Source organism: Montipora capricornis, chromosome 10 (genome assembly GCF_036669925.1).
Source record: "Montipora capricornis isolate CH-2021 chromosome 10, ASM3666992v2, whole genome shotgun sequence".
NCBI lineage: Eukaryota > Metazoa > Cnidaria > Anthozoa > Scleractinia > Acroporidae > Montipora > Montipora capricornis.
In genome coordinates, this window is record NC_090892.1 from 70,504,155 (window position 1) to 70,529,154 (window position 25,000).

A 25,000-nucleotide genomic window follows, 5' to 3' on the forward strand; every position below is an offset into this window, starting at 1 on the left:
GAATAATTGTTAAATAGCCTTTAGCCTTTGATATATACGAAATGGAGTGCGAACATTTTTTTAAAAAATAGAATACAAAAAATGTGTGAAGCCCCAACACAGCACCCATCGCTTTGGTTGCTCCACTGCTTTTTAGAAATTCCGATTTTCAACGCATTCTGTAAGACGTGAAGTTGTTTGAAGCCTCTCGCTGGTGACGGCTGTGTTTATTTGTTATTGCACAGGCGTTCCAAGCTCAGTGTGAGAAAAAGCCAACAGAAATGTAAGGATTTGTATAGGAATCCCGATAAAAGACGTGAGTAAAAATTTTTACGAAAAAATTTATTGCCATTGTGGGAGGTTACCCGGTAGCTGGCGTCTTAAATCATTGTGACGTGTGTATCGACCTCTTCGTGTTAGAACAATTCAGCAACCCAGACAAGTCACAAATATTGAAGATGGCGACGCCCTTGAAATTTAAAAGTGATAATAAGAGAATTTAAATTTATGTTTTTCAGTTACAAACACTTTTTATTTTTGAAAACTTGACAAAACAAATTTGCTTCCAAACTCTGCTACCTCCGGATTAAAGTCATATTCTTTTGTAGAAGTGGAAGTTCTCTTTAACATTTACCACATCCTTTTTCGTAAAACTGCTGAAATGCTTGATTTCAGCAAATTTCAGACCCAGTAGTGTAGCAGGACTAATTGTTAAATGATCCTAGTTTCATGGTCGACTCCCGTTAGAATCCCAACTCATTATCGAAATTTACACGTCTCAGCTGACTCCACTTTAGCCAGCATAGCGTAATGTATTTTAACGCAAAATGGGTAAAGGAGCAAACCTGAAGTTTCTTGAACCGCAGTTGAATGGGTTTCTTGAAAGGCGTCTTCAGAGGCTTGTTAAATTGCATTCCCAAAATCGCAGAATTTACGAATCCATCATTAGAACTGAAATAAAGAAACGGCAACTAAATTCTCACGCACACCGACAAAAACAAATACAGTAAACTACAAAAAATGCAGATCGTTGTGTTTTGGAACTCTTTACTTAATGAACCAAGTTGCCATCTAAATTTTTGTACTTCACTCCTCACCGTCGTTTTACTACAGTTTAATTAAAACGAACGCAGTTTTATTGGATAGATTCAGATGAAATACTACGCGTTTCCTTTTTACAAAAATGTCATGCATATTTTCACCACGCGCGGTGAAGATACTATTTTTATTATATAGGTGCAGTCATGGTAACTAACACGGTTAGCTAATAAACAGGGAGCTTCCCTTTCATTTTAGTGGGAGGCGCGGTGGCCTCATGGTTAGTGCGCTCGACTCCGGATCGAGTGTTGTGTTGTGTTCTTGGGCAAGACACTTTACTCTCACGGTGTCTCTCTCCACTCAGGTGTATAAATGAGTACCGGAGAAATGCTGGACTAGCATCCCATCCAGGGGGGAGTAGAAATACTCCCAGTCACTTCATGATAATGAAACCGGAGATAAGTGCCGGCCTGAGACTTTACTTTACTTTTCCCTTTCATTTTAAGATACTCTTGTGCTGTAATATAATTGTTCTATTCAAGTCTACATTAATATTTTTATGTCTCAATTTGATATATTCATGACTTTCTTTTCATAAGTTTGATATCTCGTTTCACGTTTCACACAACACGCGTGTTTTGGCTTTTGGTGACCACTCTTTCGCCATTTCGAGAATGAATAAAACAAGTTGTTTTAACCTGGCCATTTCATCAGTATCTACATAATACATAGAGGGTATATTACATGGCCGCTTGGGGTACGAATTTTATTATCTTCTCACAGTGATACTATCAGTGACGAGAAGTTAAAATTCGTATCCCACGAGGCCATGTAATATCCTCTATGTATCTCATTTCTGGTTTCAAAATGGGTGTCGAAGAGAATTTCGCCATGGAGATTGTCACGGTTAGTGACTGATTTAAAAATACAGTGTAATTTTCCAATATGTGAGAAGAATAGCAAAGTCAATCGCGACTTGCATGCGTGGCTGGATTAATTTCCCTGCATTTGAAGAAAGTTACATGTAATTGCTTGAAATTCTGATTGGTTCATCTCGCAGTTTTTCCTTTAGGTTGCGATTTATTAAAGCAATTTATCCTGTTATGTTTTCACGAAATTTAATGGTAAACGGTTGTAAAGAGCTACCGAGCTTTGGGTAATCCATGCCTCACCTAGCAGGGAAGTACGTGCTTTGGTTATAAACAGTATATACAGCGACAGTTCTTTTGCTGTTATCTGTAAAAGAAAAGAAGCTTTAACTAGTTTATTTGATTTATTTTTTTCCCAAGGGGAAATCTAGTCGGACAGATTGCTTTCATATACAGTCAGGTTTTCGTGAACGATTAAATCACAAATACTCGTTTCTGTAGGTATACCTTTCGCCATTTCATCGAAGATTTCTTTATGAATAAACACAAAATCGTCTGTCTTCCATTGACTGGTTAAGTCATCATAGCGAGGGTACTTCCTTCCAGAATGCGACCCGTCAGGTGGCTTCGTGTCCACACCCATTGCTTTGACAGGAAACGGATGGTAAATCAATAAGTCAGTCAATCAATCCCTGATCAATTAATGAATCAATCAATCAATCAATCAATCAGTCAATCAACCAAACAAGAGATAAATCAGTCAGTCAATCGATCAGTCGGTTGGTCCTTCGATTCAAACAATTGGTCATTCAATCCTTCAAGCCCCAATACATTTTAACGGTTAACCAACAGATAAAATCACTTGAAAAACGTGCAACCACTCGCCTCAAACGGGCTAATAAGCAAAAAATGAAGTACGCGACCGAATGCCTTATAGCAACTGCTTTCATGGCCATGATTCAGGTCAGATCTTGATCGCCATGCGAAATTTCTCTCCTTACCAATATTGCGACTTTCAAATACAACGCTCTCATTGTAGCCGAGTTGTTTCCCAAGCTTTAAGCCAACGTTTTCTACAAATTCCAAAATCTGCAATGGCGAGGTTTCCTAGAGGAAAAAACAGCAATTTTTAAGAAAACATTTAGCGACAGTGAAGTGAAATTTATAATATTTTCCTCATAGCTTCCTGGCTCATATAAAAATCAAGACGCCTAAGGACGTTTCTGTGGGATACACAAGGAGTTCAGACAAATTGTCCAGTTCTAGTGAACTACTCAGTATGGTCAGTCGAAGTGAAGAAATCACGGGTAAAATTTGGAAAGTGGCGAAAAATTACCAGAAAGATGAGCCAGTAATAATTAATTAGCTACTATATGTCGAACAAAACAGATATAAAGAAATTGAAACACAATCAGAGTTTTTCTAATCCTAAAGCTCTTAGAGGGTTGGGTAGACTACAAGTCATTCCATATCACTCCAATTTCCGCGGATTCGGGAAATTTAAAAAAGCATTGCACTTGCAGATTTACACTGTGGTGCCATAGGCATCCTACGGAATAAATAGTTCCAAGAGAAAATGAGGGGACAGAGAGGGAGGCTCAGGGCGTTGGCCGGGATATGTCATGTCCACGAAAGTTATAATTAGACGAGCGAAAGTCTTTGTTCTAGCGGAAGTCTGTCTTCCGAGACGTCCGCATGCACAAACGTCAAGTCCACTTCGTCCGCCATTACATGAAATCTTTGCTTTTCTTTGAAACATCAGACCGAGGTTGACCTGCATGCGGACGTCTCGGAAGACTTCCACTCGTCTAAAAATAACTTTCGTGGACTTGACATATCCCAAGGGCTGGACCGGGACCCTCCCTCTCTGTCCCCTCATTTTCTCTTGATAGTTCTTCTTTACATAAATAATTTGAAGTCGTTGGTGAGATCCGCTTTTAAGTAGAATAAATATGACTTCGTGAGTATTATATAAGCTACAATGTAGTTTAAAATTCTTTGGACCTTTTGCACCATGCAGGTCAATCTACGTCACCCCCTTCACCCCCTACCCTCCCCTCCCAACATTGTTGAATTTTCTGTGCTGTGGGTTCCAAACTGCTTTTAACGGCATTGTAGGAGGAGGAAGGGGGAGGAGGGCAGTAAACACCCCTAAGTTCTCGCGAAACAGGTTCTACTCGCTCGATTGACATAAACAATGTTTTTTTCCGTATTTCGTAACGTTCGTTGACTGTCCCAAGGACTTTGCACCCCATTGTAAATTACGTTGGCCAGACTAATTTCAGTGTTAATTAAATCTTAAAAAGCCTCAGTTGAAACCTCTTTTGCTCCATACACTCTATCTCTTTTAAAGAAGGAGAACGAGACGAAGAGCTCGGTCAAGTTTTGAAAGTACGTAACGTGGGTCTATATGTCGCTCTAATCACCTCCCGCTTGTTTTCAATGTGTTTGCCCAGCCTTAGCAATTCTTCTTCTTCAAACCGATGTTTTTATGCAAATGAGTTTAATAAACAAGAAGCCAAGAAACTTAAAGCCTAAAACACCACCGTGTATAAATAAACTATTAACTTGAACAGACAAATAATTTTTTCAGATAAAAATTGACTCTGAAAATCTTGAAAAATCACTTTTTAGTCAGTTCGCGTGTAAATACACTTACCCAGCTGGTGTTATGTTCTCCTCTTCTTGTTACACCCCAGTTGTCTTTATTTTCCTCAGATATGAGAGAGCTTGCTACGTCCAAGAAACTCTAAAGAAGAGAGTTAACTCTATGAAGTTGCGCTGTAACAAAATAAGTGGGTCATGGTATTTGTTGAAGGCAACAAATTTTCCAATCTAATGAGATACTGGTAGAGAGAGAGAGAGAGAGAGAGGAACAGGGAGGGAGGGGTGAGAGAGAGGGAGAAAGAGCGACAGAGGCAGGGAAACAGAAATAGAGACAATGTGTGCAACAACATGCAAAGAGGATTTGTCACAAAATCGAGAACGAGACTGTAGATGCATGTTTTAATGCTCGCTATTTTTCACTTACGCCAAAAAACGCTGAAAGTCAACTTAATTAAGGTGAGATAATTGAAACGACAACTTTTAAATGACGCATGTTTGGATATTATATGTGAAATTAAAGGGGATCACTTGGGGATCCTGGGCACCAACTTCAAAGAAGTGTTTCATCAAGTACCCTGGCATTCAACAATAATGAAATTCCAGGCATATTTTTCTTCCCCACCTCTGAGTAAAATAAGAAAATTGTTATTTTTTTACCCTGCTATCCCGTGCTTACCTGTCCCAATTTTTGTTGTGTTTGCTTGTCTTTAGGCAGCAAGTTATCATTCGATGCGAGTTTTTGAAGAATTACCAGTGCGACTTTTGTGTCTCCGCCATTCAAAGTTTCTTCGCTGGTCAAATTCTTAAGCTTCTCCACAACCGTGAGGGAGTTGTTTTCTGTAAGTATTATATCTTCGATTTGTTTGAACTATGAAATCAAGGATATACCAATGGAGAAGCTTGCTGATTTTTAACTGATTCACGATTAAAACAAATGCATGTATTACATTACTACCATTTTAAGGCATTAAGTAAGAAAATAAATATAAACAAAATTGACCAAGGTGCAAATTGAACATACGACTTCCCAAAATAGATATTGGTTAGTCTGCGAACTTCCTGGGAAGAAGGTCAAACAAATTTTCAGTCGTATGGCTTCGCAGTTCACAATTCGTTTGATCCATAACCATTGTTTTCTACCTACGACCGATCCAAAATGTCTAGCTCTTGTCTTTTGGTCTTTCATGCCCAACCCTGTTTCGTTCCCACCAACTGAGTATGAAAGATGTCAAGACCAGTTCTGCGATCATCAGACGGTCAGCCTTTGATCAAAACAGTTACGAAAATTCTGTTTCATGTTCGGCTGGACCTTTATCCTGCGACATCCTGCTCAGTTGTCAGGCGCTCTTTAAATAAGGACAGGAAACTGGTGGGGGGGGGGGGGAAGGGGGGAAGGGGGGGGAGCGAAAGTGAAGGAAATGACTGAAGAAAAAAAGTCATTACGGGTACCACATCATACTTTCTCTGCAGGTTCCGTGGGTGACTTGGTTGTTGCTTCGTCGGTGCTAGAAGTTGTGGAAGATTCAATAGGCATCGTTGCAGCTGAGGAGCTTTCTGTTTCGGTGCTAGAAGTTGTGGAAGATTCAATAGGCTTCGTTGCAGCTGAGGAGCTTTCTGTTTCGGTGCTAGAAGTTGTGGAAGATTCAATAGGCTTCGTTGCAGCTGAGGAGCTTTCTGTTCCAGCTTTCTGTTCTACTGAAGAGGGCGAGAATTCTGCTAATGTCTTGCCTGAATAGACAGCACTGACGAGTGTGCTTGCAGCAGTCATATAAATAGTGGACGAAGAAGGAACATAACCTGTAGATATGTCAAAAATGCGGTTTGCGAGGCTAGTACCCTTCAGTTTGGCAATTTGATGTCTACATGGGTAAACAAGTGACTTATAGATTGATCCTGGCTTTCCAGTAGAATTTTCGGAGCATCATTCCATTTTATCTTCAGTTTGTTCTTTCTTTATAGCTTCAAACTTTATTTTTAAGCTCAGGAAATAGTTGACTTCGACATGAAACGACGGTACTTAGGCAATTTGTTGTCCATCTTGGTATCTTAGCATGAAAAAGTCAGGTCTCTATTTAACGCTAATCCTCCAGTTTGAAATGGTCTTATTGAACGACTATCGAACATCTGTTCTTCCCTTGCCTTGAAGCGGGAAGGGAAGGGAAGAAGAGAGACCCTTGGAACGAGATTGCTCTTTTTCAATTTAACCTTACGTTTCTAGCAAACATCAAAATTGAACAGTTAATAGGATTTTTTCAACCATCGCCGTGCTAATATTGAGCAGTCATGAACTGTTTCAGCTGGTTTTCTTGTGCATCAGCGGTTTGCCATTGATGAAATTAAACAGTGGGAATATTAAGGTGACATCGTAAAAGTTGAGTCACTTGTTTGTATATTAGTGCTTTATTTTACAGTATGTTGCCCCAGTATCCGACCGGTTCCAGTATCCGACCAGTTAAAAAATAATTTCAATTTTTGCAACGTTCTTATTATTGTATGGGAATTTTACTGAAAGGAAACCCAGCATTTCAGCTTTGAGATGCAAGTTTTGGCGGCTTTTAAGCATTAGGATCATTTGCAGAGGGCGCCGTTTTGTTCAAGTGGGTGAAATGTTCATGACTAATATTTACGCTTTTCACTGCGCAGTAAAACTATTGCTGTTGAAGAAAGGGTGTGTATATCATGATACTTTCGGAGGAATCTTTCGATATTTGCAGTGAGTATTCTCAAAGAATTTGATTAGTTAAAGCATCCTTCAATACTTCCTTAAATTTACCGTTTCTAGAATAACGGAGGCCAGAATCATCAACAAAGTTTCTCTAAGGCCCTGTTTACAAGCAGGTAGGGTAACCCTAGTGGTAGGATTCACCCTAGCAAAAGGGTTACCTTAGCACTCACACATTTCTTCTTTTTTTCAACGACGTGTTTACAAGGCAGCTAGGGTTACCCTGGCGCTAGGGTAACCCTAGCTGCCTTGTAAACGCTCTGCTAGGGACAACTCGCCTTCCCAGGACAACTTTTTAGCGGCCAGTTTCCATTGTGTTTGCGATGCTGGCGGTTACCAAGCACGCAAAGTTGTCCCGGGTGGTAGGGTCAGCCCTTACCTGTGAAATTTTGCTTGTAAACCCGGACTATCTTTGACCCTCCTGCTAGGGTAACCCTAGCAGTAAGGTTACCTTACGTGCTTGTAAACAGGGCCTAAACGTGCCCAGAATAAGAGCAATTTTTTTATTGCTGTGCAAAAATAATTGAGTAAGCTGCAGTTGTGAGTAATTTCATCTCGTTAACTTTAATTGGTCTGTGTGTAGTGTAATGGTATTCTGGTACAACCCAATAGGGCATTTTCGAAATATCAAATATTCAGCTTGATAGTGAGGTAGTGAGGGCAAAAACAATGGAAGGAAACACGTTGAAACGTATGTGAAAAATATTTGCATATCATCCACTTTTCTTTGTCTTTGTCCTCTAAAGCTCTGTTTCAAGCTGAATTTTAATATATCGAAAAAGGCCTAATGAGACTTTCTTCAGTGATTAGTCGAGCGCAATTATTTTCCGGGTGTTGCTTTCACACCGCACTTTGCATAGCCACCGGAAGCAGAAGAACGGAATTCTCATTTTTTTTTACGATGCTCGGTTCCTAAATCGGTTTATATTTTTGGAGTATGAAGTAATCGGCCATCACAACAATAATCGAAAACTAACCTTTTTAAAATGGGTGCTTAGACTTAAATACTGTTGAACAATGCCGTTTAAAAAGGGTTGTTGAGGCTTAAGTAAGCAGTATTCATTTTCCCATTGATTTTATAGTGGGTCAGTAGGGGGGTCAGTAAGGGGGTCAGTGTTTTGTCGAAACCCACAGGATAGCGCTTCTAATCACCTTATAAAAAGAAATAGAACTCCGAGTCGTCTGCCGATAAAATTGAATCGAAGGTTCAAAACTTGGAGTTTAATTGCAGCCCAAACCCCTTGTCGGTACATGACTAGTCGCTGGAAGGCACGTCGCGATCGGCGAGTAAACAAACTCGGTAAATTTTAACGAATTTGAATGGTGTAGAATCCTCAAACCACTTGATAACGATGTCACGAATCTCGGACGGCAAAGAGTTGCGAAGTTCGATATGGTAGAAGTTGGGAAGTTCATTTCAAAGTTCGCAAATTGCTTGTCTAATTCGCCGCATAATTGGCTACTTCGCAACCAAGTAGCCAATTTCCCAACAAACTTCGCAACGTGGCGCGGTAAAATAATGTGAAATTGACTGTAGTTGATGGCAAAATTTCTGTGCAAATAGGCGGGATACCTGTTATCCTGCTAATTGATTCTGGTGCTAGTTGTAACGCTATTGATCGTAAGTTTTGGGAGTAGTTGAAAGCCCAAAAGGTGCAATAGGTGTCTAGCAAGGCCTCTAAGAAGTTGTATTCATATGGTAGTATCCACCCATTGCCAATTGCATGCAGGCGTTTTTGTCGCGGAGGTTTCAGTTGGTAAGACTGCGTTGAATGAGGTTGAATTTCTTGTAGTAGAAAGTGAGGGCTACGCCCTTTTAGGGCGACACAGGGCTATTGCCTTTGGTGTGTTGAAATTGGGACCAGAGGATAATTCCCTAGAGACATCTAAAAATGACGAAAACATGACAAACAGTATTTTGGAAAGATGGAAAGAGGCAAATGTTCACAGAGTTTTTAAGAAAGGGGAAAAAGAGGATTGCAAGAATTACAGGCCCATTTCACTTACATGTGTTTGCTGCAAGATTTTAGAACATATCGTCCATAGCCATATTATGAAGTATCCGAGTCTTGCAACATTCTGGTTGATAACCAACACGGCTTTCACCAGAAGCGTTCAACCGAAACGCAACTACAGTCAACTATTCATGAAATTGCTTCTGCACTTAATGAAAAGAAAGCATCTCATCTTTACTAAGGCCTTTAATAAAGTGCCACATGAAAGACTCCTGGCTCCAGTTGTTCAAACGATATGGATAGCGCTATCCAGCGGATAAATCACTAACCAGCGGATAAACACTAATAAAACCGATTGAGTTATCCAGTGCATAGTGATTTATCCGGCGGATAGCGCTATCCATCGTTTGAACAACTGTGGCCCGAGGAAGCTACATCATTATGGAATAACAGGTCCTCTGAATAATTGGTTAAGGCATTTTTTAACACACACAACACAACAAACCGTTGTCTGTGACAGTTTATCTCCCCCAAAGCAAGTGATTTCGGGGGTCCCACAAGGAACAGTCGACCATGGGCGTCTCCTGTTTGTACTTTATGTGAATGACTTAGCAGCCGATCTTGAATGTCCAACTACAATAGATTATTTGCTGAAGACTGTCTTTTACATATTATTGTCAATACTGCTTCAGACATGGATAAATTACAGTCAGCTCTAAACAAATTAGAAGTATGGCAACGCACCTTGCCGATGGAATTCAACCCAGTCCACCAACTAGAATATATACTTTTTGCAATACCATCCTAGCCTACCGTAAAATTCCGAACATAAGCACAGGGGCTTATATTTTTATATTTTTCAAAGGCCCTTTTCGAAAAGGCTTATTTTTGGAGGGGCTTATCTACGGAGGAAAATTTGCGTTTCTACATCTATTGGGATAGCCTAATAGTTGGAAGTAAATTTACCATTTCTGGCAATTTTCCAAGTACAAGCTCCAGGGGGGCTTATATTTGGAGGGGCGATTTAACGGAAGGATACATTTGGAGGCGCTTATCACATGGAGGGGCTCATTTTCCGAATTTTACGGTATGTTGAAATGCACTCCTACTTAAAAGTCACGCTGGATTCAAATTTGAGGTGGAACAATCATCTTCATGAAATATCGTCAAAGGCAACTGAGGCTTTAAATCTGATCAAGAGAAACTTTTGGTTCTGCAAGCAAGATACCAAAAGCACCTTGTATAATACACTTCTTATTTTTATAATACACTTGTCAGACCAAAATTTGAATATGCTTCAACTGTTCGGGACCCGCATTATCAGTGTGACATAGATAACCTGGAGAACGCACAAAGGGCGGCTGCTTGTTTTTGTAAAAGCGACTACAGTTATACGTCAAGTGTTACCTCTGATCAATGATTACAGACCTGGAATGGGAATCTCTAACTTTTCCCCGTCAAATTGCTCGTTTATGTACAATGTACAAAATTACAAATGAAATAACTCATGTTAACAATCTAAGTATTTGACATTAGCTAATGAAACTCGTACCCGTGGATATCACAGCTTCGCCGATACGGTTTCGGTATTTAACTGTTTTTGAACGCAGCATTTGGGTATTTACTAATTTTTGGCGGGGAAATGTGGTATTGTGGGCAACCCCCAATGGCCCCCTCTCCACTGCCTCCTGGCGATTACATATTTGTTATAGTCGATTATTACAGCAGATTCAAGTCAATCACAGCTGAGAAGATTGTGTCAGTAATGCCCAAGATGTTTGTTACTCATGGCCTTCCATGTTCCCTAAGAACTGATAATGGTCCTCAGTTTTTCAGGGACCACTTAAAAGAATACCTTGAAAAAAATGGAATTGAGCTGCAAAATCGCATCGCTCAATCCGAGGGTCGTGACTGGAGGTCAAAAAAAGAAAAAATCACCAACCACATTCACCAACAGGAATTCGCCCTGCTGAGTTGCTGTATGGCGGAAATATCAGAACCAAATTGCCACAGCTTCAGGAGTTTAACTGTGAAGAGGAAGTCAGAGACCGCGACAGTGAAAGGAAGGAGAAGGGAAAGATGTATGCAGACTGCAAAAGGAAGGCATGTGAAAAAAACATCGAGAAAGGTGATACAGTGTTTACTCAAGCAGCAAAGAGATAACAAGCTGTTGACACCATTAAATATTCAAACAGTGTTGTTGTTGTTGTTGTTGTTGTTGTTGTTGTTGAGACTGATGGGGTTCAGTACCGAAGCAATGTAACCTATGTTGAGAAATACCTGGGGCGTGAGGATGTTGTGCCCGCAGCTACGTCATCAGACATACAGGAGACGGAATCCAAGCAACCAACTCCCAGAGACAAGTGTTTTAAGAGACCACAGATATGGGTGACAAAAGGGCTAAGAACGGCAAATCATTAGAACAATAACCACTACATTCTACTCTAAATTTACAGCAGGGTGCTTCTATCTCAATCCCACGTCCTTCTAGGGTTAGGATACTTCCTTGCAGATACCATCCAATATTATGCTCTGAGTTGAATACGACTGGCTCCAGAATAGGATATTGTTGAACTTTGACTAAATAAACTGTTTCTTTCTTGAGTTAGATTTCATGTCGTAATTATTTGTTAGACCAATTACTCTTTCAAAGTTCTGAGGGATGTAGCATCCGAGTTACAGCTACCCTTCCCACCCACCTTATGTATGTTTGCGGACATGCGCAGTGGAGGATACCATAAAGAGCACATGGAACGACTCTTATTTTGATCTTGGTTTAAATCCGGACAGAGCATATGATTGGTGTCAGTCATATATCTCGGGCAGACGTCAGTTGGTCTGCGTTGATGGCAAGAATTCGTCCTTGGCCTTTATTAACCATGGAATACCACAAGGATCTATTTTGGGTCCTCTTTTCTTTATCTTATTTATTAATGATTTGCCACTATATATTACAGAGCAGGTAGATCTGTATGCTGGAGATACGACTATCACCTGCTCTGCTAACTATAAAGGCTATGAAAGTGACCTTAATACTTCTGTTGCTGAAATCCTAAACTGGGCTGTGTCAAATAAACTTCCATTAATGTAGACAAGAAAAATGTTATGATCGTGACTGGCAAGAGACTTAAATACAAATTGGATTTTCAGTGAAGTTTAGTGATTATGAACTAGTGAGCAATGTTTCTAGCTACTCCGTTGGGTTTGGATATTGATAGTCACTTATTTTTTAGTCAATATGTTGATAAAATTTGTAACAAGCTTTCTCAACGGAAAAATCAGAAAAATCAGAGTACATCTGCCTCTTAGGCAAAGACAGCTATATTGTAATTCGATAATTCATCCTATTATATACAATACATACTTAATCGACCGCTCCCCATAGGGGTTTTTCAGGGCCAATGAAACCCAACGAAACGATAGAACAGAACAACAACAACTGTTAAAAATTCCAACTGGCTGGAGGCAAAGCAGTTGGCTATTTACAAGTGCAGCTGGGAAGTTGAACCAGTGAATACCAGGATCAAATTCAACGAGTGGTCAGAGCGGGTCTTGAACCCGGGATCTCCGGACCTCAAGGCAAGCGCCCTAACCACTGAGCCACACTACCTCCGTGTATTAACTTACGCTAGTGTTATCTGGTCATGTGATAAAGAATATTTGAACAGAGAATTGAAGCTGCAAGAAAAGGCGGCTAGGGTTATTTTGCCTGCCGATAGAGATTCGCCATCTGTACAACTATTTAATAAGTTAAAATGGATTTCTTTTTGTGAAGAAAATAAGATAAGCAGTTGTTCTCTAGTTTTCAAACTTATTCAGGGTACCTTACCCAATTATTTAATCAAACATTTTACTCCTAATAATCAAGTCAATTCTACAAATACTAGGTATGCTAAATTTAATTTAGTTGGCCTTAAGTATATACATGAGACAGAAGGTGGAAAGTCCTCCTTGGTTAGAGCTTGTAAACTTTGGAATCAGTTCTCTTTAGAATTAAGACATGAGGATTCTCTTCCTGTATTTAAGAAGACTTTATTTAATGTAATTTTTAAAGAACAGCTTAGTTTAAATCACTTTAGTATTTAGCCTGACATTAATTTAATTTAATATTTACTAGAACTTATTAGATTTGATAGCATAGTTTTTTAGATATTTAAATTCTGTATTTTTACTAATTTTTGGGGGCCACAAGTTTATTAGCCTTTAGTTATTTAGTGTTACCCTCCATAAATAAAGTGTTTAAATATGTATGTATGTATGTAAAGTATTCTACAATACGAAAATAACGAAAGCTTTTTCAACTTCTTCAGTGAAGATTTTGTAAATACTGCGGTTAAATTTTTTTTCCGTTAAATTAGACTTTGAAGGGTATATTTATATTTCAGGACACACCGAAAGGTTAAATCTTGCCTTGCATATAACTGATGCCTCAGGGGTGTGATATGAGAGAGGACCTGCTTAAAGCAAAACCTCCTGTTTACGTTTAAACCTGACCTTGATGATCATGACAAGTATTAAGCCTTTACGAGCTTAGAGTTGTCCAGTTTCCTCAGCTTCAATGACAAGGAGTTCTTCAGCTCTAGGATCTTTCGTCGAACGAGAAATACTATATTTAGATTACTAAAGAGCTTAAGTTGTCATTTCTATCGTTGTGATTTTCCCAAAACCCAAACACATCTTTTAGAGTCTTTCTCACTGCTGCACGGAATTCGCGTATTCTCCAGCAGAAGACGATGGGATTCACACTGGAATTGACAAACATCACAGAGGTGGCAAAATTGAATGCTAAATGCATCGAATAAGTGCGACCAAGAAAGTTAACTAAGATAGATGTACAAATTAGAGGCAGGTAACAGAGAAGCATGACAAACCAAATCACAAACATGTTTACCACTGACTTTTTAAAATGTTTCATTTTAAATCCTTTTTTCATTTCGCTGGTCACCTGATTGTCATTTGGCTTATCTTTGTGTCCGTAATTTGATCTTTTGATTTCTTGGTTTTGACAAATTGCGTCACTATTGCACCCTCTTTCTTGGCCGTCAAGGCTTCCCTCGCTTTTATTCGATTCTTTGCTCTGGGCTAGTTCTTCCTCGTCTGCAATCGAATTCTGATGCTCATTCATCCCTTGAAAATATTGCTTGTCTTCCGTTTTCATTGACTTTGTTTCTTTCTCATCTACGTGATGCAGTTTTACTTCAGACTGAATGAATGACAAACTTTCATTTGGAGAGCAATAATTTTGATCACAGCTATTCGTACAGCTGGCATCCGTAACCGAATTGGTTCCCATCGCTTCTTTGTGACATGTTATTGTATTGATACGTGATGATTTTCTGGCTCTTGAATCAAACATAGAATCAAAATTTCCAAGAGATCTCTTGACAATATAGTTGTTCTCTACTAACGTAATTTCATTCTCTTCTCCGAACGTTTGCTGCCTTTTGGATAAAGGCGAACTTTCATTTAACAGGACGTGACTTTGATCATAACTCGAATACAATTCGTTTAAACAGTTACTGTCATATATTGACTCTTCGCTATGACAGGAGTTTCCTTTCATATTGGCTGCAGCTTCCTTAGCTGAGAAATACTCTTTGCCGCGGTTATTAAGTTGCAATGATACAGTTTCTATGAGTTCACCCTCACATAAAAAATTCGTGTTTTTGCCTGTTTGATCGCGCTCGATGTGAGCAAACTCTGTTTCGGTCATCTTAAGTTCCATATTGTCAGTTGAAGGTTTTGGACGTGTTCCTGTCTCCAACTTATGACCGCTGTTTCCTGCTGATACACTCACAACACTCGATAGTACCGATGTTTCAGATTTTCCCTGTAGAGTTTGCATACGTTGCGAAGCACGTTTCTCTTCCAAATCGTTTATGAACTGCTTAGACACACCTTGTCTCTGTGTTTGGTTATAATTGTTGATTGCCACAATAAAAACGGGCGGATTATCTGCCTTCTGTTGTTCAACCAAATCTTCGCACGCAAGAAGAGATTCCTCGAAATTAGCTTTTCCGAAAGTCTCCTTTGGTGCCCATTCCTTCTGTTGCAACTGCTTCTCACTTGCAACCCTCGATTTTTCATGTAGACCTCCATTGCCTTTCATTTTGATTTCAATCCTTTGATGATCATTCATTTCTGTGTTTGCTGCTCCATTTCCATCTATTTCCATTTGCTCCAGCTTGCGTTCACCTTGCTGCCTGTCCATTGAAGCCGAATTGAGGTCATTTTCGCTTCTCTTTGAAGCATACGATAGCTCGGACAGCTGGATTGAAATCTGTCTTTGATGATACCGGACAATTTGAAATATCTTCATATAGGACAACAACGCAATGAGCAAAGCAAGGGAATTCAGGCACACAAATACTATATTCTGCGCATCCAGTGCCCACTTGAACATGGAAGCGAAAACTGAGCTTAGTATTAGTAAAGCAGCAACAAGAACACAAACTCGAAACTTGGTTATTATTGCGCTGTATTTCATGTGAAGATGAAGAGCCATAAGTCGATCAAGAGAAATCGCGGCCGCTGTCCAGAGGGATAACGACGATAGAAAGAGTGAAAGAAAGTTAAACGCGAGTCCAACGTTACACGACAACGTGGAATAGGGATTCATTAAGTAAGATATTTTGTAGAGTAAGTAAGCAGGCTCCGCTAAGAATCCGACGCAGAGATCGGCAAAGGCGAGGTTGATTAGAAGGACATAGGATGGTTGACGCAGGAACCGTGGTGCTCTACAAATGGATACAAGAATCAAAACATTTCCTATTATCGCTGTTAAGCTCAGAAAAGACATCACGGCACAGTTAATAACATACGGACCGAAGAGGTCGCCGTCCTCTGGCACAACTTTACTGATAGGAGCGCATTGTGAAGAAGCCATCGGTGAATGCTGACAATTTTGATGTTGTTCTTGTTACTTTATATATGGTACACCAGTGCAGATTTTTACAGCTCTTCAACACGATTTCTCCCGATTTGTGATATGGTCATTTGTACTTTTTGTGTGTCTCCTCATCAGTATAAATCAGTATAGAAAAATAGCCAAACCCGCCTTTCCGGTTTAAACCACCAGAGACGGCAAGATTTTTCAGGACCGAACAGTGGCCATCTCAGTCTTGCCGTAGTCATAAAATCTTCTAAATGTTAAATGTCAAGCTCTCAGTTACATTTTCCTTTCTGCATTTAAAGTATTTGTGATTTTCACTAGTATGCCGGAACAAAAGCCACGACACTTTTGTCTTCCAATAATGTTAATCAAGCTTTTAAACGGCGTTTTAAAAACGTATAACACCAGCAGCCTCCGTTTTCTCAAGCAAGACTAATATAATCGTCAAACACAAATTCATTGCTCTTAAATCTTAAACATCTGAATTTGTTTTATCACCATGGTAGTCCGCCTTTATGTTCCCAAAGTAATAAATTCAAATTCAGGCATACGTCAAAACTCGGCGAGATCATTACACTTTTGCTCTTAACTGATTAAACATTCACGGCTTTATTTGCTCTTCTTCATTAGAGAAACGCATAGTGTAAAATGAACAAATTTCATTAGCAGTTTTTTTGGGCAATAAAGGCTTATCGTAAAATTTATGAACGAAAAAAGAGGAACAATAAAGGGAATCTCAATATTTCACGTCTCTTCAAAGCTAAAAATTTTCATTTTTCCCAAGAACCTACTTTTTAAGACCTTTCAAAGAAACCTCCCACAACAAAACACATTTTAATAAGGTAGGCTCATTTCGCAACTCGAGGCTTGCATGACAATGTGTCGAGCCTTTTGAAACTTCATTGACAAACCTTGCTTAAGAACATAAAATGCCAAATACTATGATATCAAATTACTTCAGTTGACCTTTCTTTTTTCTTTGGATTCCCTTTGCATTGCCTGGTTAAAAACACTGTAATATAGTTCAATTAAAACGGTTTCTGAAATTCCCGATTTCATTTACCCGCAAAAAAAACAATTTTTCTTCAATGAAGTCAGAGTTAAAGGTTCGATGAGGGAAGAAAAATCTGACAAGACAGCTATGAACTACTAATGAAGTACAGATATTGGAAAGGAGAAATTTTCAAGAAAGGGAACAAGACAGCTGTTCTGGCGTCAATTAGCATAGATGTATTTAAACATATCATATGACAACCCTCAGAGGCTTTTTCCTTGTTCAGCTCGACCTGAAAATCTAATACAACTTCGCTGGCATAACGTGTAAAAAAATCGCTTAACCATTGAAAAGGACAAATTCAAACTACAGAAAGCAATAACTGAACCTTTTCGTACAAGTTATCATGAATATTAACCACTGCAGTTTGCACTGAGCAAAGTTAAAGAATCTAACAGGGGCTAAAACGAGTTGTTAAATATCAAGCAAAATAAGAATTTTTCTCCTTTAAAAATATCCTCTGTGACCAAGAAAACATTGAAACGTGGATGCCGTTAAGCGGCAAACGATAAATTTAGTAATTTTCAGTTGGTTCCCTATCAAATATATTGACATAAAGCCGCAATTGTTAGTTGAATTTACACAGCGGAAAACAGACGGACAGCTTCCTTAAGTTCTTTCATGTACATTTAAGTCACGAGATTATATCAAACCACCTTAACATCTACATTCTTCTTATCTTCTTTTTCTAGCAGCCTCAATTACTAAACCGCGGGTTAGTTATAAGCTTTCATTTCATTCCAAAAACCGAATAAAGCGTTTAAGGACGTAACGAATTTTCAATTAATATTGTTTGCTCAAGACTAAGAGCGACACCCACGCTGCGAATAACATTTACTTTTTTCAATCTTATAAGACTTATCCTCAAGGATAATATGCTTCGCATGGTAAACCGAAAGAAATTTTATTTCCCCATACTAATTTACTCAGGTAGTGCTGCTGTAATTTAGAAGTTCAAATCATTGAAATGCAAATATACGAGTTTAAGGAGATCGACAGTTGGAAGGGAAATTTTACGGTTATTTCAGATTTCTTAAGGGAAAACATAATTATATTATAATGTTCTGGATATTCAGACATGATGTTACTCTGGTTTGTAGAGTTTTATTCAAAGAGTGGACGTTTCGACACCACCGGATAGTGTGTTCATCAAAGGGGGCGGGGGGTGGGGAGGGCCATGAGTCCTTTTGTATTGTTTCGTTGACCAGAGACGGCAAAGTGTAAAGTAAAGTAAAGTAAAGTAAAGTAGACCTTATTTAACGTCGATAACTCAGTAACTGACAAACTTGAGGTCGACGGTGCGCTCATTTTACTCCCCCCACTCCATCAGTGCTCCATTTTACGGGTATTTAAAGCTACTAGCTACACGGAAAGGAAAGAAGTCGAAACAAGGATGCGAGATCCGGGAATCGAACTCAGGACCTCTTGCATCAAGGCCGCGCACTAACCGACTGTGCCACCGTGCAGAATCGAATTGAAACATATTACAATTCGATGTTTTTGACTGCCTCCGTATTAGGCTGGTTTGCAAAATTGTACCACTGCACACGGGTTAGCAACTTGTCAGCAACAGGTTAGCAAATGGTCAGCTTGAATAAGTAAACAACAACTGAACATCTCACGCTTATACACGACTTTAAGGTAGGTGGCGTGCCCAAATAAGAGAAACGGCATTTGAAATTTAAGTGGAGCGCCTGCGAAACTGATGAGCTGAAATAGCGCGCGCGCGTGCAATTTTGCTGTAAATAATTAAAACTCAGAGACAGTTCAGTGAAACATGTGTTCACCTATTTGCAAAGAAAGAAAAGGAGCGCTTTTACTAGTTAGCGTCGTTTCCTTTTACTAGTAAGATGCAAATAGGTGTCCGGTAAAAGGCCTTGATGTGCAAAGCTTTTAAACAACGGCGATGATGATACCACCGGTTGGTGGTGATAATTCTAAAATTGCCTCATGGTATGACTGTGATCACGATTACATCGGACTGACCAAACCGTCCGTTTGGTACAAGTGCAAGCGCTTAAGAAGGCGGTTTTGCGTTGAAAAAAAAAAGGAAAATTCTACTTTGTCTGTCTGCCAAACCAACCACGAAATTTTGTGTAGTGTGAGCCTCAAACTCAAACTCAAACTCAAATATTCTTTGTTCCTAATGTGAATCTCCCCATCCAAAGCAAACATGTGTCACCATTGTTACCAATTTCGCTTTTTCTGTGCCGCGCAAGCCACGTAAACTTGGCAGAACCTGGAGTAATTTGGACCCACGAGCATGATGCGAGAGGCATGGGTCTATTCAGTCTCAAATTTACGTCACACTGAGTGCTTTGCACTTTTCAAAGAAATTTTGCATTGCAAAGAAGTTTGTGACGTAAATCGAGAATAGACCCATGCCTCTCAAACCACGGTCGTGAGTCCAATTTACTGCTAGTTTTCATAACGTTGCGTGGTTACCAGGTAGTCGGCAGATAAAAAGCGAAATTTTGAGGTAAGAATCGTCAACAATCGTTTTGAGGCATGAGGTAAGAATTGTTTGCTTTCCGTGGTTCGGTGAGGCAATCAACATCAGTACACTAAAACTATTTGAATTTAGGTCACTTTAATTTTCATTCTAGGTAACGTCTCTTAATGAATTCAATTTGTTCAAAGAGTGGCGTTCTGTGCTCTGGTCAATAGTTTAAATCGATCTTTCAGTGAATGAGCTTAATTGTGGAAAGCTATTGCATTGTTTCAATTGGAAAGGATTCCATTTTAAAAATTGCAGATTAAAGGCATTCTAGGTATAATTGAAACTTAAGGTTCATTGTCATTATCATCATCAGCTACAGTATCAGCAACAAAAAAAGATATCACTTGCATCAATTGACATGAGTATCACAACATCATCGTCACCATCATTATAATGATTGCAGCTTTAATTTATCCCATCAGTATTATCGCATCACATGCATCAGCACCAGCATCAAAATATATTTACACATCACCCGAGTAGGGCAGTCCAGAAGCTGATCCGTAGCGTATTACCATTTTTTTCTTAACTTCATTCAAGTTGGGAATACTTCGCCATTTCACCAGCATTGAACATTTTCTTACCTCAGATTGAGGTTGTCTCATCTGTTAAAAATGTACGCCATTTAAAACGTACGGCGTATTTTCGGCACGTCGATTCTAGTTTGGTTGATGACAATAACTGATATCTGTATAACTGGGCCCTCAGGGTTAATTGTCATTTTTTTAATCTGGGAGTTTTCCAAATTTGTTTGTTTCTTAAGTGTAACGTCACATATTCGAAAGTTGGGATCTCGTGTTATAGCCAAGATGGACTTACAGTGAAATCAGTATATTAATCAATTTAGTTATTTATTTATTTACTTATTTATTTATTTACTTATTTATTTATTTATTTATTTATTTATTTATTCAGCTAGTTGCAACTGATCTTTCTGGTGTAGAGAAATGGCCACTTACCTGTTCTGTAAGCGCTGCCAAATCCGCTTCTGCCACCACATATCAGAGATGTGTTAGATTTACATCTTGCATTACAAAGGTCATTGTCATCAACTTTATCCATCGTGGAATTGTCGTTGTAACAGACACAACGCTTTAACGATATCGAAGCCCAGTAAGATTGATTTTCACGACACGTTTGATAACAGTGTCGAGGAGAAGCCTCATGAGCTCTAAGCTGTGTTACTTTAAATGATGCGGGCAATGGATTGCTGATATTCACACAACCAATGTAATGGATATCGTCTTCGATATCTGCATCAGAAGGAGTGGAAGGGATATTAATTATATACACACTTCTTCAACGCATTTTTTAACAATTGTAAAAATCCTGACAAATCATGCGCAGGCATGTAATAATAAAAAAAGAAGAGATCTAGTTATAGATGACGATGAGTGTAAACTCGGAATAGTATTTACTGTTCCTTAGTAAAAAGGTCCAAAATTATGTCCTCTTGTACTTGAAAGCTACACGGGCGCAACGCTAGGACTGAAAGGTTTTTTTCCTTTTTGCGAAAAACAACAAAGAAAGATCGTTATATTACCTGCGGCTGGGTACCCGTATCGCCGTGTTCCTAAAACGCAAAACGTAAAATCAGTGAAATCGAATCTGGCTTGACCTTTGGATGATATGCCATACAAAACAAAGTAAAAGAATGAAGAGGTAACTGTTGCGGCTGGGCTGCTTGTTAGCATTTTCGCGCCCTTGGTATCACGTCATGTTTTTTCTTGTTTTTCACCTTTTTGACACATTTGTATGCTCGGCATGTGTCACCCTGTTTTTACGAGTGAATTTGCTTGAAAATTTGTCAATAAACTCAGTTAAAACGGTGACTTGCCTTTTACAGTAAAATCAGGTACGTCTGTTTGCGATTGGATTGTGATATTTGCAGAGCAATTTGGAAAACATTAGACGGTTCTTCGCTGTTTGCCTATTAAAGTGTATTTGCTTGATGTGTATTTGCTTGTTGTGCATGTGGAAGTGAAATGTCTCGAACTGACAGTGCGGATAATATTGATGACACATTGGTCAACCGAACCGGAATTTTGGTGGCAGAGGTGTTATCCTGTGAACCACAAGCCAATTCTACCGTGTTTGAAGGCGTTCAGTAAGATACAGGCTACACAACTAATAAATCGAACGAAGGACTTGGTTTTGCTTCGGACGAAAATGCAGTAACCGTTGCTGACGTCTTAAAAGATAGTGAATCAACGGAAATGGAGAAAGCCTTTCCTGAAAATAAAAACGAAAATGGTTCAACAGGTTGTAGTGACCAACAAGGGGGAAAAGACAACCCAAGTTAACCGAAAAGGGAAAGTAATATCGACTCACTCAAAACAACACCGAACGCAAGAAACTTATCAGGGAAATGCAAACACGGATGGCAAACATCTGAACACTCACGAATCTTGATAAGAACGTGGAATTGGTGAATGCTGAGTTTTTGAAACTTAATGAACAGTTTAATGTCTTTGAGAATTTGCATGGAGATATTCAAGAACTGATGTGCAATGAAGAGCGTGACATATACCATCAGAAATTTAGCGCGATGTATGATGAAATTACATCGCTTTGAATGAGTTTGATTGATCATGAGTGGATTAGTGGCGTAGCAAGGCGAATAAAACATGACAAGACCGATAAGTTGTCTACCAGACAGAGCGTGAGATCCAAGAGCTCTACTAAAGCTTCTCGGTATTCAACCACTTCTTCCAGAGCTAAAGCACTCGAAACTAAGGCAAAGCACGCTGAGTTGGAAGCAAGATTAGCACAGTTAGATCATGTTGAGGCTGCCAAGAAAGAGGCCGAAAGGGTGAGATTGATGGCAGAATGCGCTGCTGCGAATGCTGTAAGTAAGGTATATGAAGATGCCATTAAGGGGAGCAATGAGCAGTATTTAGGCTCAGGGGACCCGGATATTGAGCCAGACACCGGAACATATTGCCCAATTGGTCAAATTGGAAGGAAACGTGGGCAAGGCCGTAAGTTTACTGGATTTCCCCTCTTGGGCAGAGAATTGAACTGTGAAACAGCGGCCGGTGTGAAGCTAAATCAACCAGCCCAATCAGCAGACAAACAATTGAAGGACCTCCTCAACCCTAATGTTCCTGAATCTGAATTACCCATGCATTCGCCACAGCACATTGTTGACGACAACGTCACAGGAACTGTGAATAATATGATTTCCAAAGGAGTAGATTACAACTCTTCAAAGATTTATGATGAAGCGCATGCGTCTTTCTGGGAAAGAATGGAACTTCGAATGTTCCAACCACCGCCAACACCAGCTCCATTTGATGGTGACCCAGCACAGTACTTGTGATTCAGATCTAATTTTGGTGATCAAGTCGAAAGCTAATTTTCCTTGAGTGACAGTGAGATAATGAACTACTTACTGGCTTACACGAATGGAAGGGAACGAAGAATCATTGAGAACTACCAAGGACTCCCAAACGGCTGTCAGATTGCATTGCAAGTTCTAAAGGAAAGGTTTGGTCAAAATGCTATGATTGTGGAGGTTTTGAAAGCGTCGGTTTTAAGGGAACCAAAGCTAAGGGCAGGTGATAGTGAAGCACTTCTCACGGTTCCTGATAAAATTGAGAACGCTGTTGCCATGCAACGAAGGAGTTAAACTCGTGTGAATTAGATTGCAGCACCAACCTGAAGCAGTTATATGACCGTCTACCAGATCATTGCAGGCCAAGTGGCGTAAATCAGCAAGGATGTTTCGTGACAAGACTGGTGGTAGAGAGCCAACCTTGAAGAACTTTAGCTATTTCATAAGTACAGCATCCTTGACCGAGAATGATTCAGTATATAGGTGAAGCAACAGTACCCCAATGAAGGTTAAAGCTGATATGTCTGCATTTCATCCCAGATTTACAGATAGTGTGCGAGTAACCACCTTAGCAACTGATGTTAGCAAACCAAAGCCTATAGAATTGAAATACTCTACTATCAAAAACACCTGCGAGGTTTGCAAGGGATCACACAAAATACATAAATGTCCTGTCTTCTTGGCTAAGGACGTAAAATTGGTGTCGACGATTCTCCAATTTTAATGCACTTTGCTATCGTTAACGTTGTCTCTCTCCTTCTCATTTACAAAGGCAGTGCCCAGAAAAGGAAGGTTGTACTGTGCAGGACTGTGCTCACCCATCAAAATCACCATCCACTACTACACTTAACTGCAACAACCGCGAGCCCAGTTGACGAGTACCAGCCTACCAGTACATAACGCATCTGTTTCTGATTCCGATAGAGGATTTGTTTTACTCAAGGTAGATCCAGTCCGCGTTGTTTCTGAGAGTGGCTTGGCCCTACGTACCAATGGGTTGTTAGACACAGCTGCCGTCAGTTCGATGATAAACTCTAGCATCGCTGCGAAATTGGAGCTACAAGGGGTCCCTGAAAGAGTCAGTCTGAACACTGTTACTCATACGAATCAAGACTGCGAGCTATCGCAGGTGAAATTCCAGATCACCTCAACAAGTGAAGAAGGCCCTAACTTGCCTGTCAACCATGCTCTTTAAATTGAAGATTTGAACGTGTCCAATCGCTATTGTCTTAATCAGGCAGAATGGTCTGAATGGCCACACTTGAAAGATGTGGAGCTGCCAAATCACCCAGTAGATGTGGGTGAAGTCTATGTCGTTATTGATCAAGACGTTCCACAAGCTCATATCATCTTCGACTGTCGCTAGGGCAATGATCCGCAGAACGAGCCTTATGCGACAAGACGCCATTTGGATGGTGCGTTGCCGGCCCAATCAATAAGAGAGAAGACAGATCTAAGCCAGTCGCCCTCTTAGTCTTTGAATTTGCCTTTAACGAGAGTCAGTTGTTGCTCTTCACGAACAGGTAGAGAAGTTTTGGGCTTGTGAGTAGCAAGGATTCATTGACACTGCTGATAGTACTAAGGGCATCGAAGATAAAAGAGCACTGGAGATTCTGAGCAGTACGACGAAGGTCGAAGGTGGAAAATACGACCCTAACCCTGAACGTCTCTTGTGGCTAAACGAAGACCTAGTACTGCCAAATCACAGGCCACAAGCTGAAAATGAGATTACAACAGTTGAGCGGTTCCTGCGTGACCCAACGTTTGTCAGTAAGTATGAAGCAGTGATGAACGACTACATTGGGAAAGGATATTATGCTGTCAAGTTGTGTGGGAAAGAAGCAGCCTCTACTTCCGATCACACTTGGTATCTTCCGCACCACGGTGTAGTAAATCCAAACAAATCCAAAGTTTGTAGTATATATAGTAGTATACGATGCGGCTGCAGTTTGGGGAGTCACATCACTCAATGCAAGGACCACAGCTGAACAATTCACTCATTGGCGTTTTGTTCCGGTTTAGGAAAGAAGAAATTGATGTTGCATCT

The 25,000-nt window shown here is 39.8% G+C and overlaps 2 protein-coding genes across 3 annotated transcripts in view; both read right to left on the reverse strand.

Moving 5' to 3' along the window:
• LOC138019491 (uncharacterized) overlaps positions 1 to 25,000 on the reverse strand; it is a 75,256-nt gene that overhangs the window by 12,865 nt on the left and 37,391 nt on the right. For both annotated transcript variants that reach the window (XM_068866299.1, XM_068866300.1), the window contains 9 exons: positions 21,160 to 21,189; positions 20,576 to 20,869; positions 5,953 to 6,290; positions 5,170 to 5,361; positions 4,546 to 4,635; positions 2,888 to 2,993; positions 2,394 to 2,531; positions 2,190 to 2,253; positions 825 to 930 (listed from right to left, as the gene is read on the reverse strand). In XM_068866299.1, the coding sequence (XP_068722400.1) occupies positions 825 to 930; positions 2,190 to 2,253; positions 2,394 to 2,531; positions 2,888 to 2,993; positions 4,546 to 4,635; positions 5,170 to 5,361; positions 5,953 to 6,290; positions 20,576 to 20,869; positions 21,160 to 21,189 (1,358 nt within the window). The remainder of the gene's footprint in view (positions 1 to 824; positions 931 to 2,189; positions 2,254 to 2,393; positions 2,532 to 2,887; positions 2,994 to 4,545; positions 4,636 to 5,169; positions 5,362 to 5,952; positions 6,291 to 20,575; positions 20,870 to 21,159; positions 21,190 to 25,000) is intronic.
• On the reverse strand, positions 13,177 to 16,542 carry LOC138019492 (uncharacterized). Its single transcript, XM_068866301.1, has one exon. The coding sequence runs from the start codon at positions 16,054 to 16,056 to the stop codon at positions 13,783 to 13,785; it is 2,274 nt and encodes a 757-aa protein (XP_068722402.1). The 5' UTR covers positions 16,057 to 16,542; the 3' UTR covers positions 13,177 to 13,782.

What these genes read in the sequence shown, in the direction of transcription:
- LOC138019492 (XM_068866301.1), bottom strand. Translation starts at nt 16,056, where the DNA reads ATGGCTTCTTCACAATGCGCTCCTATCAGTAAAGTTGTGCCAGAGGAC.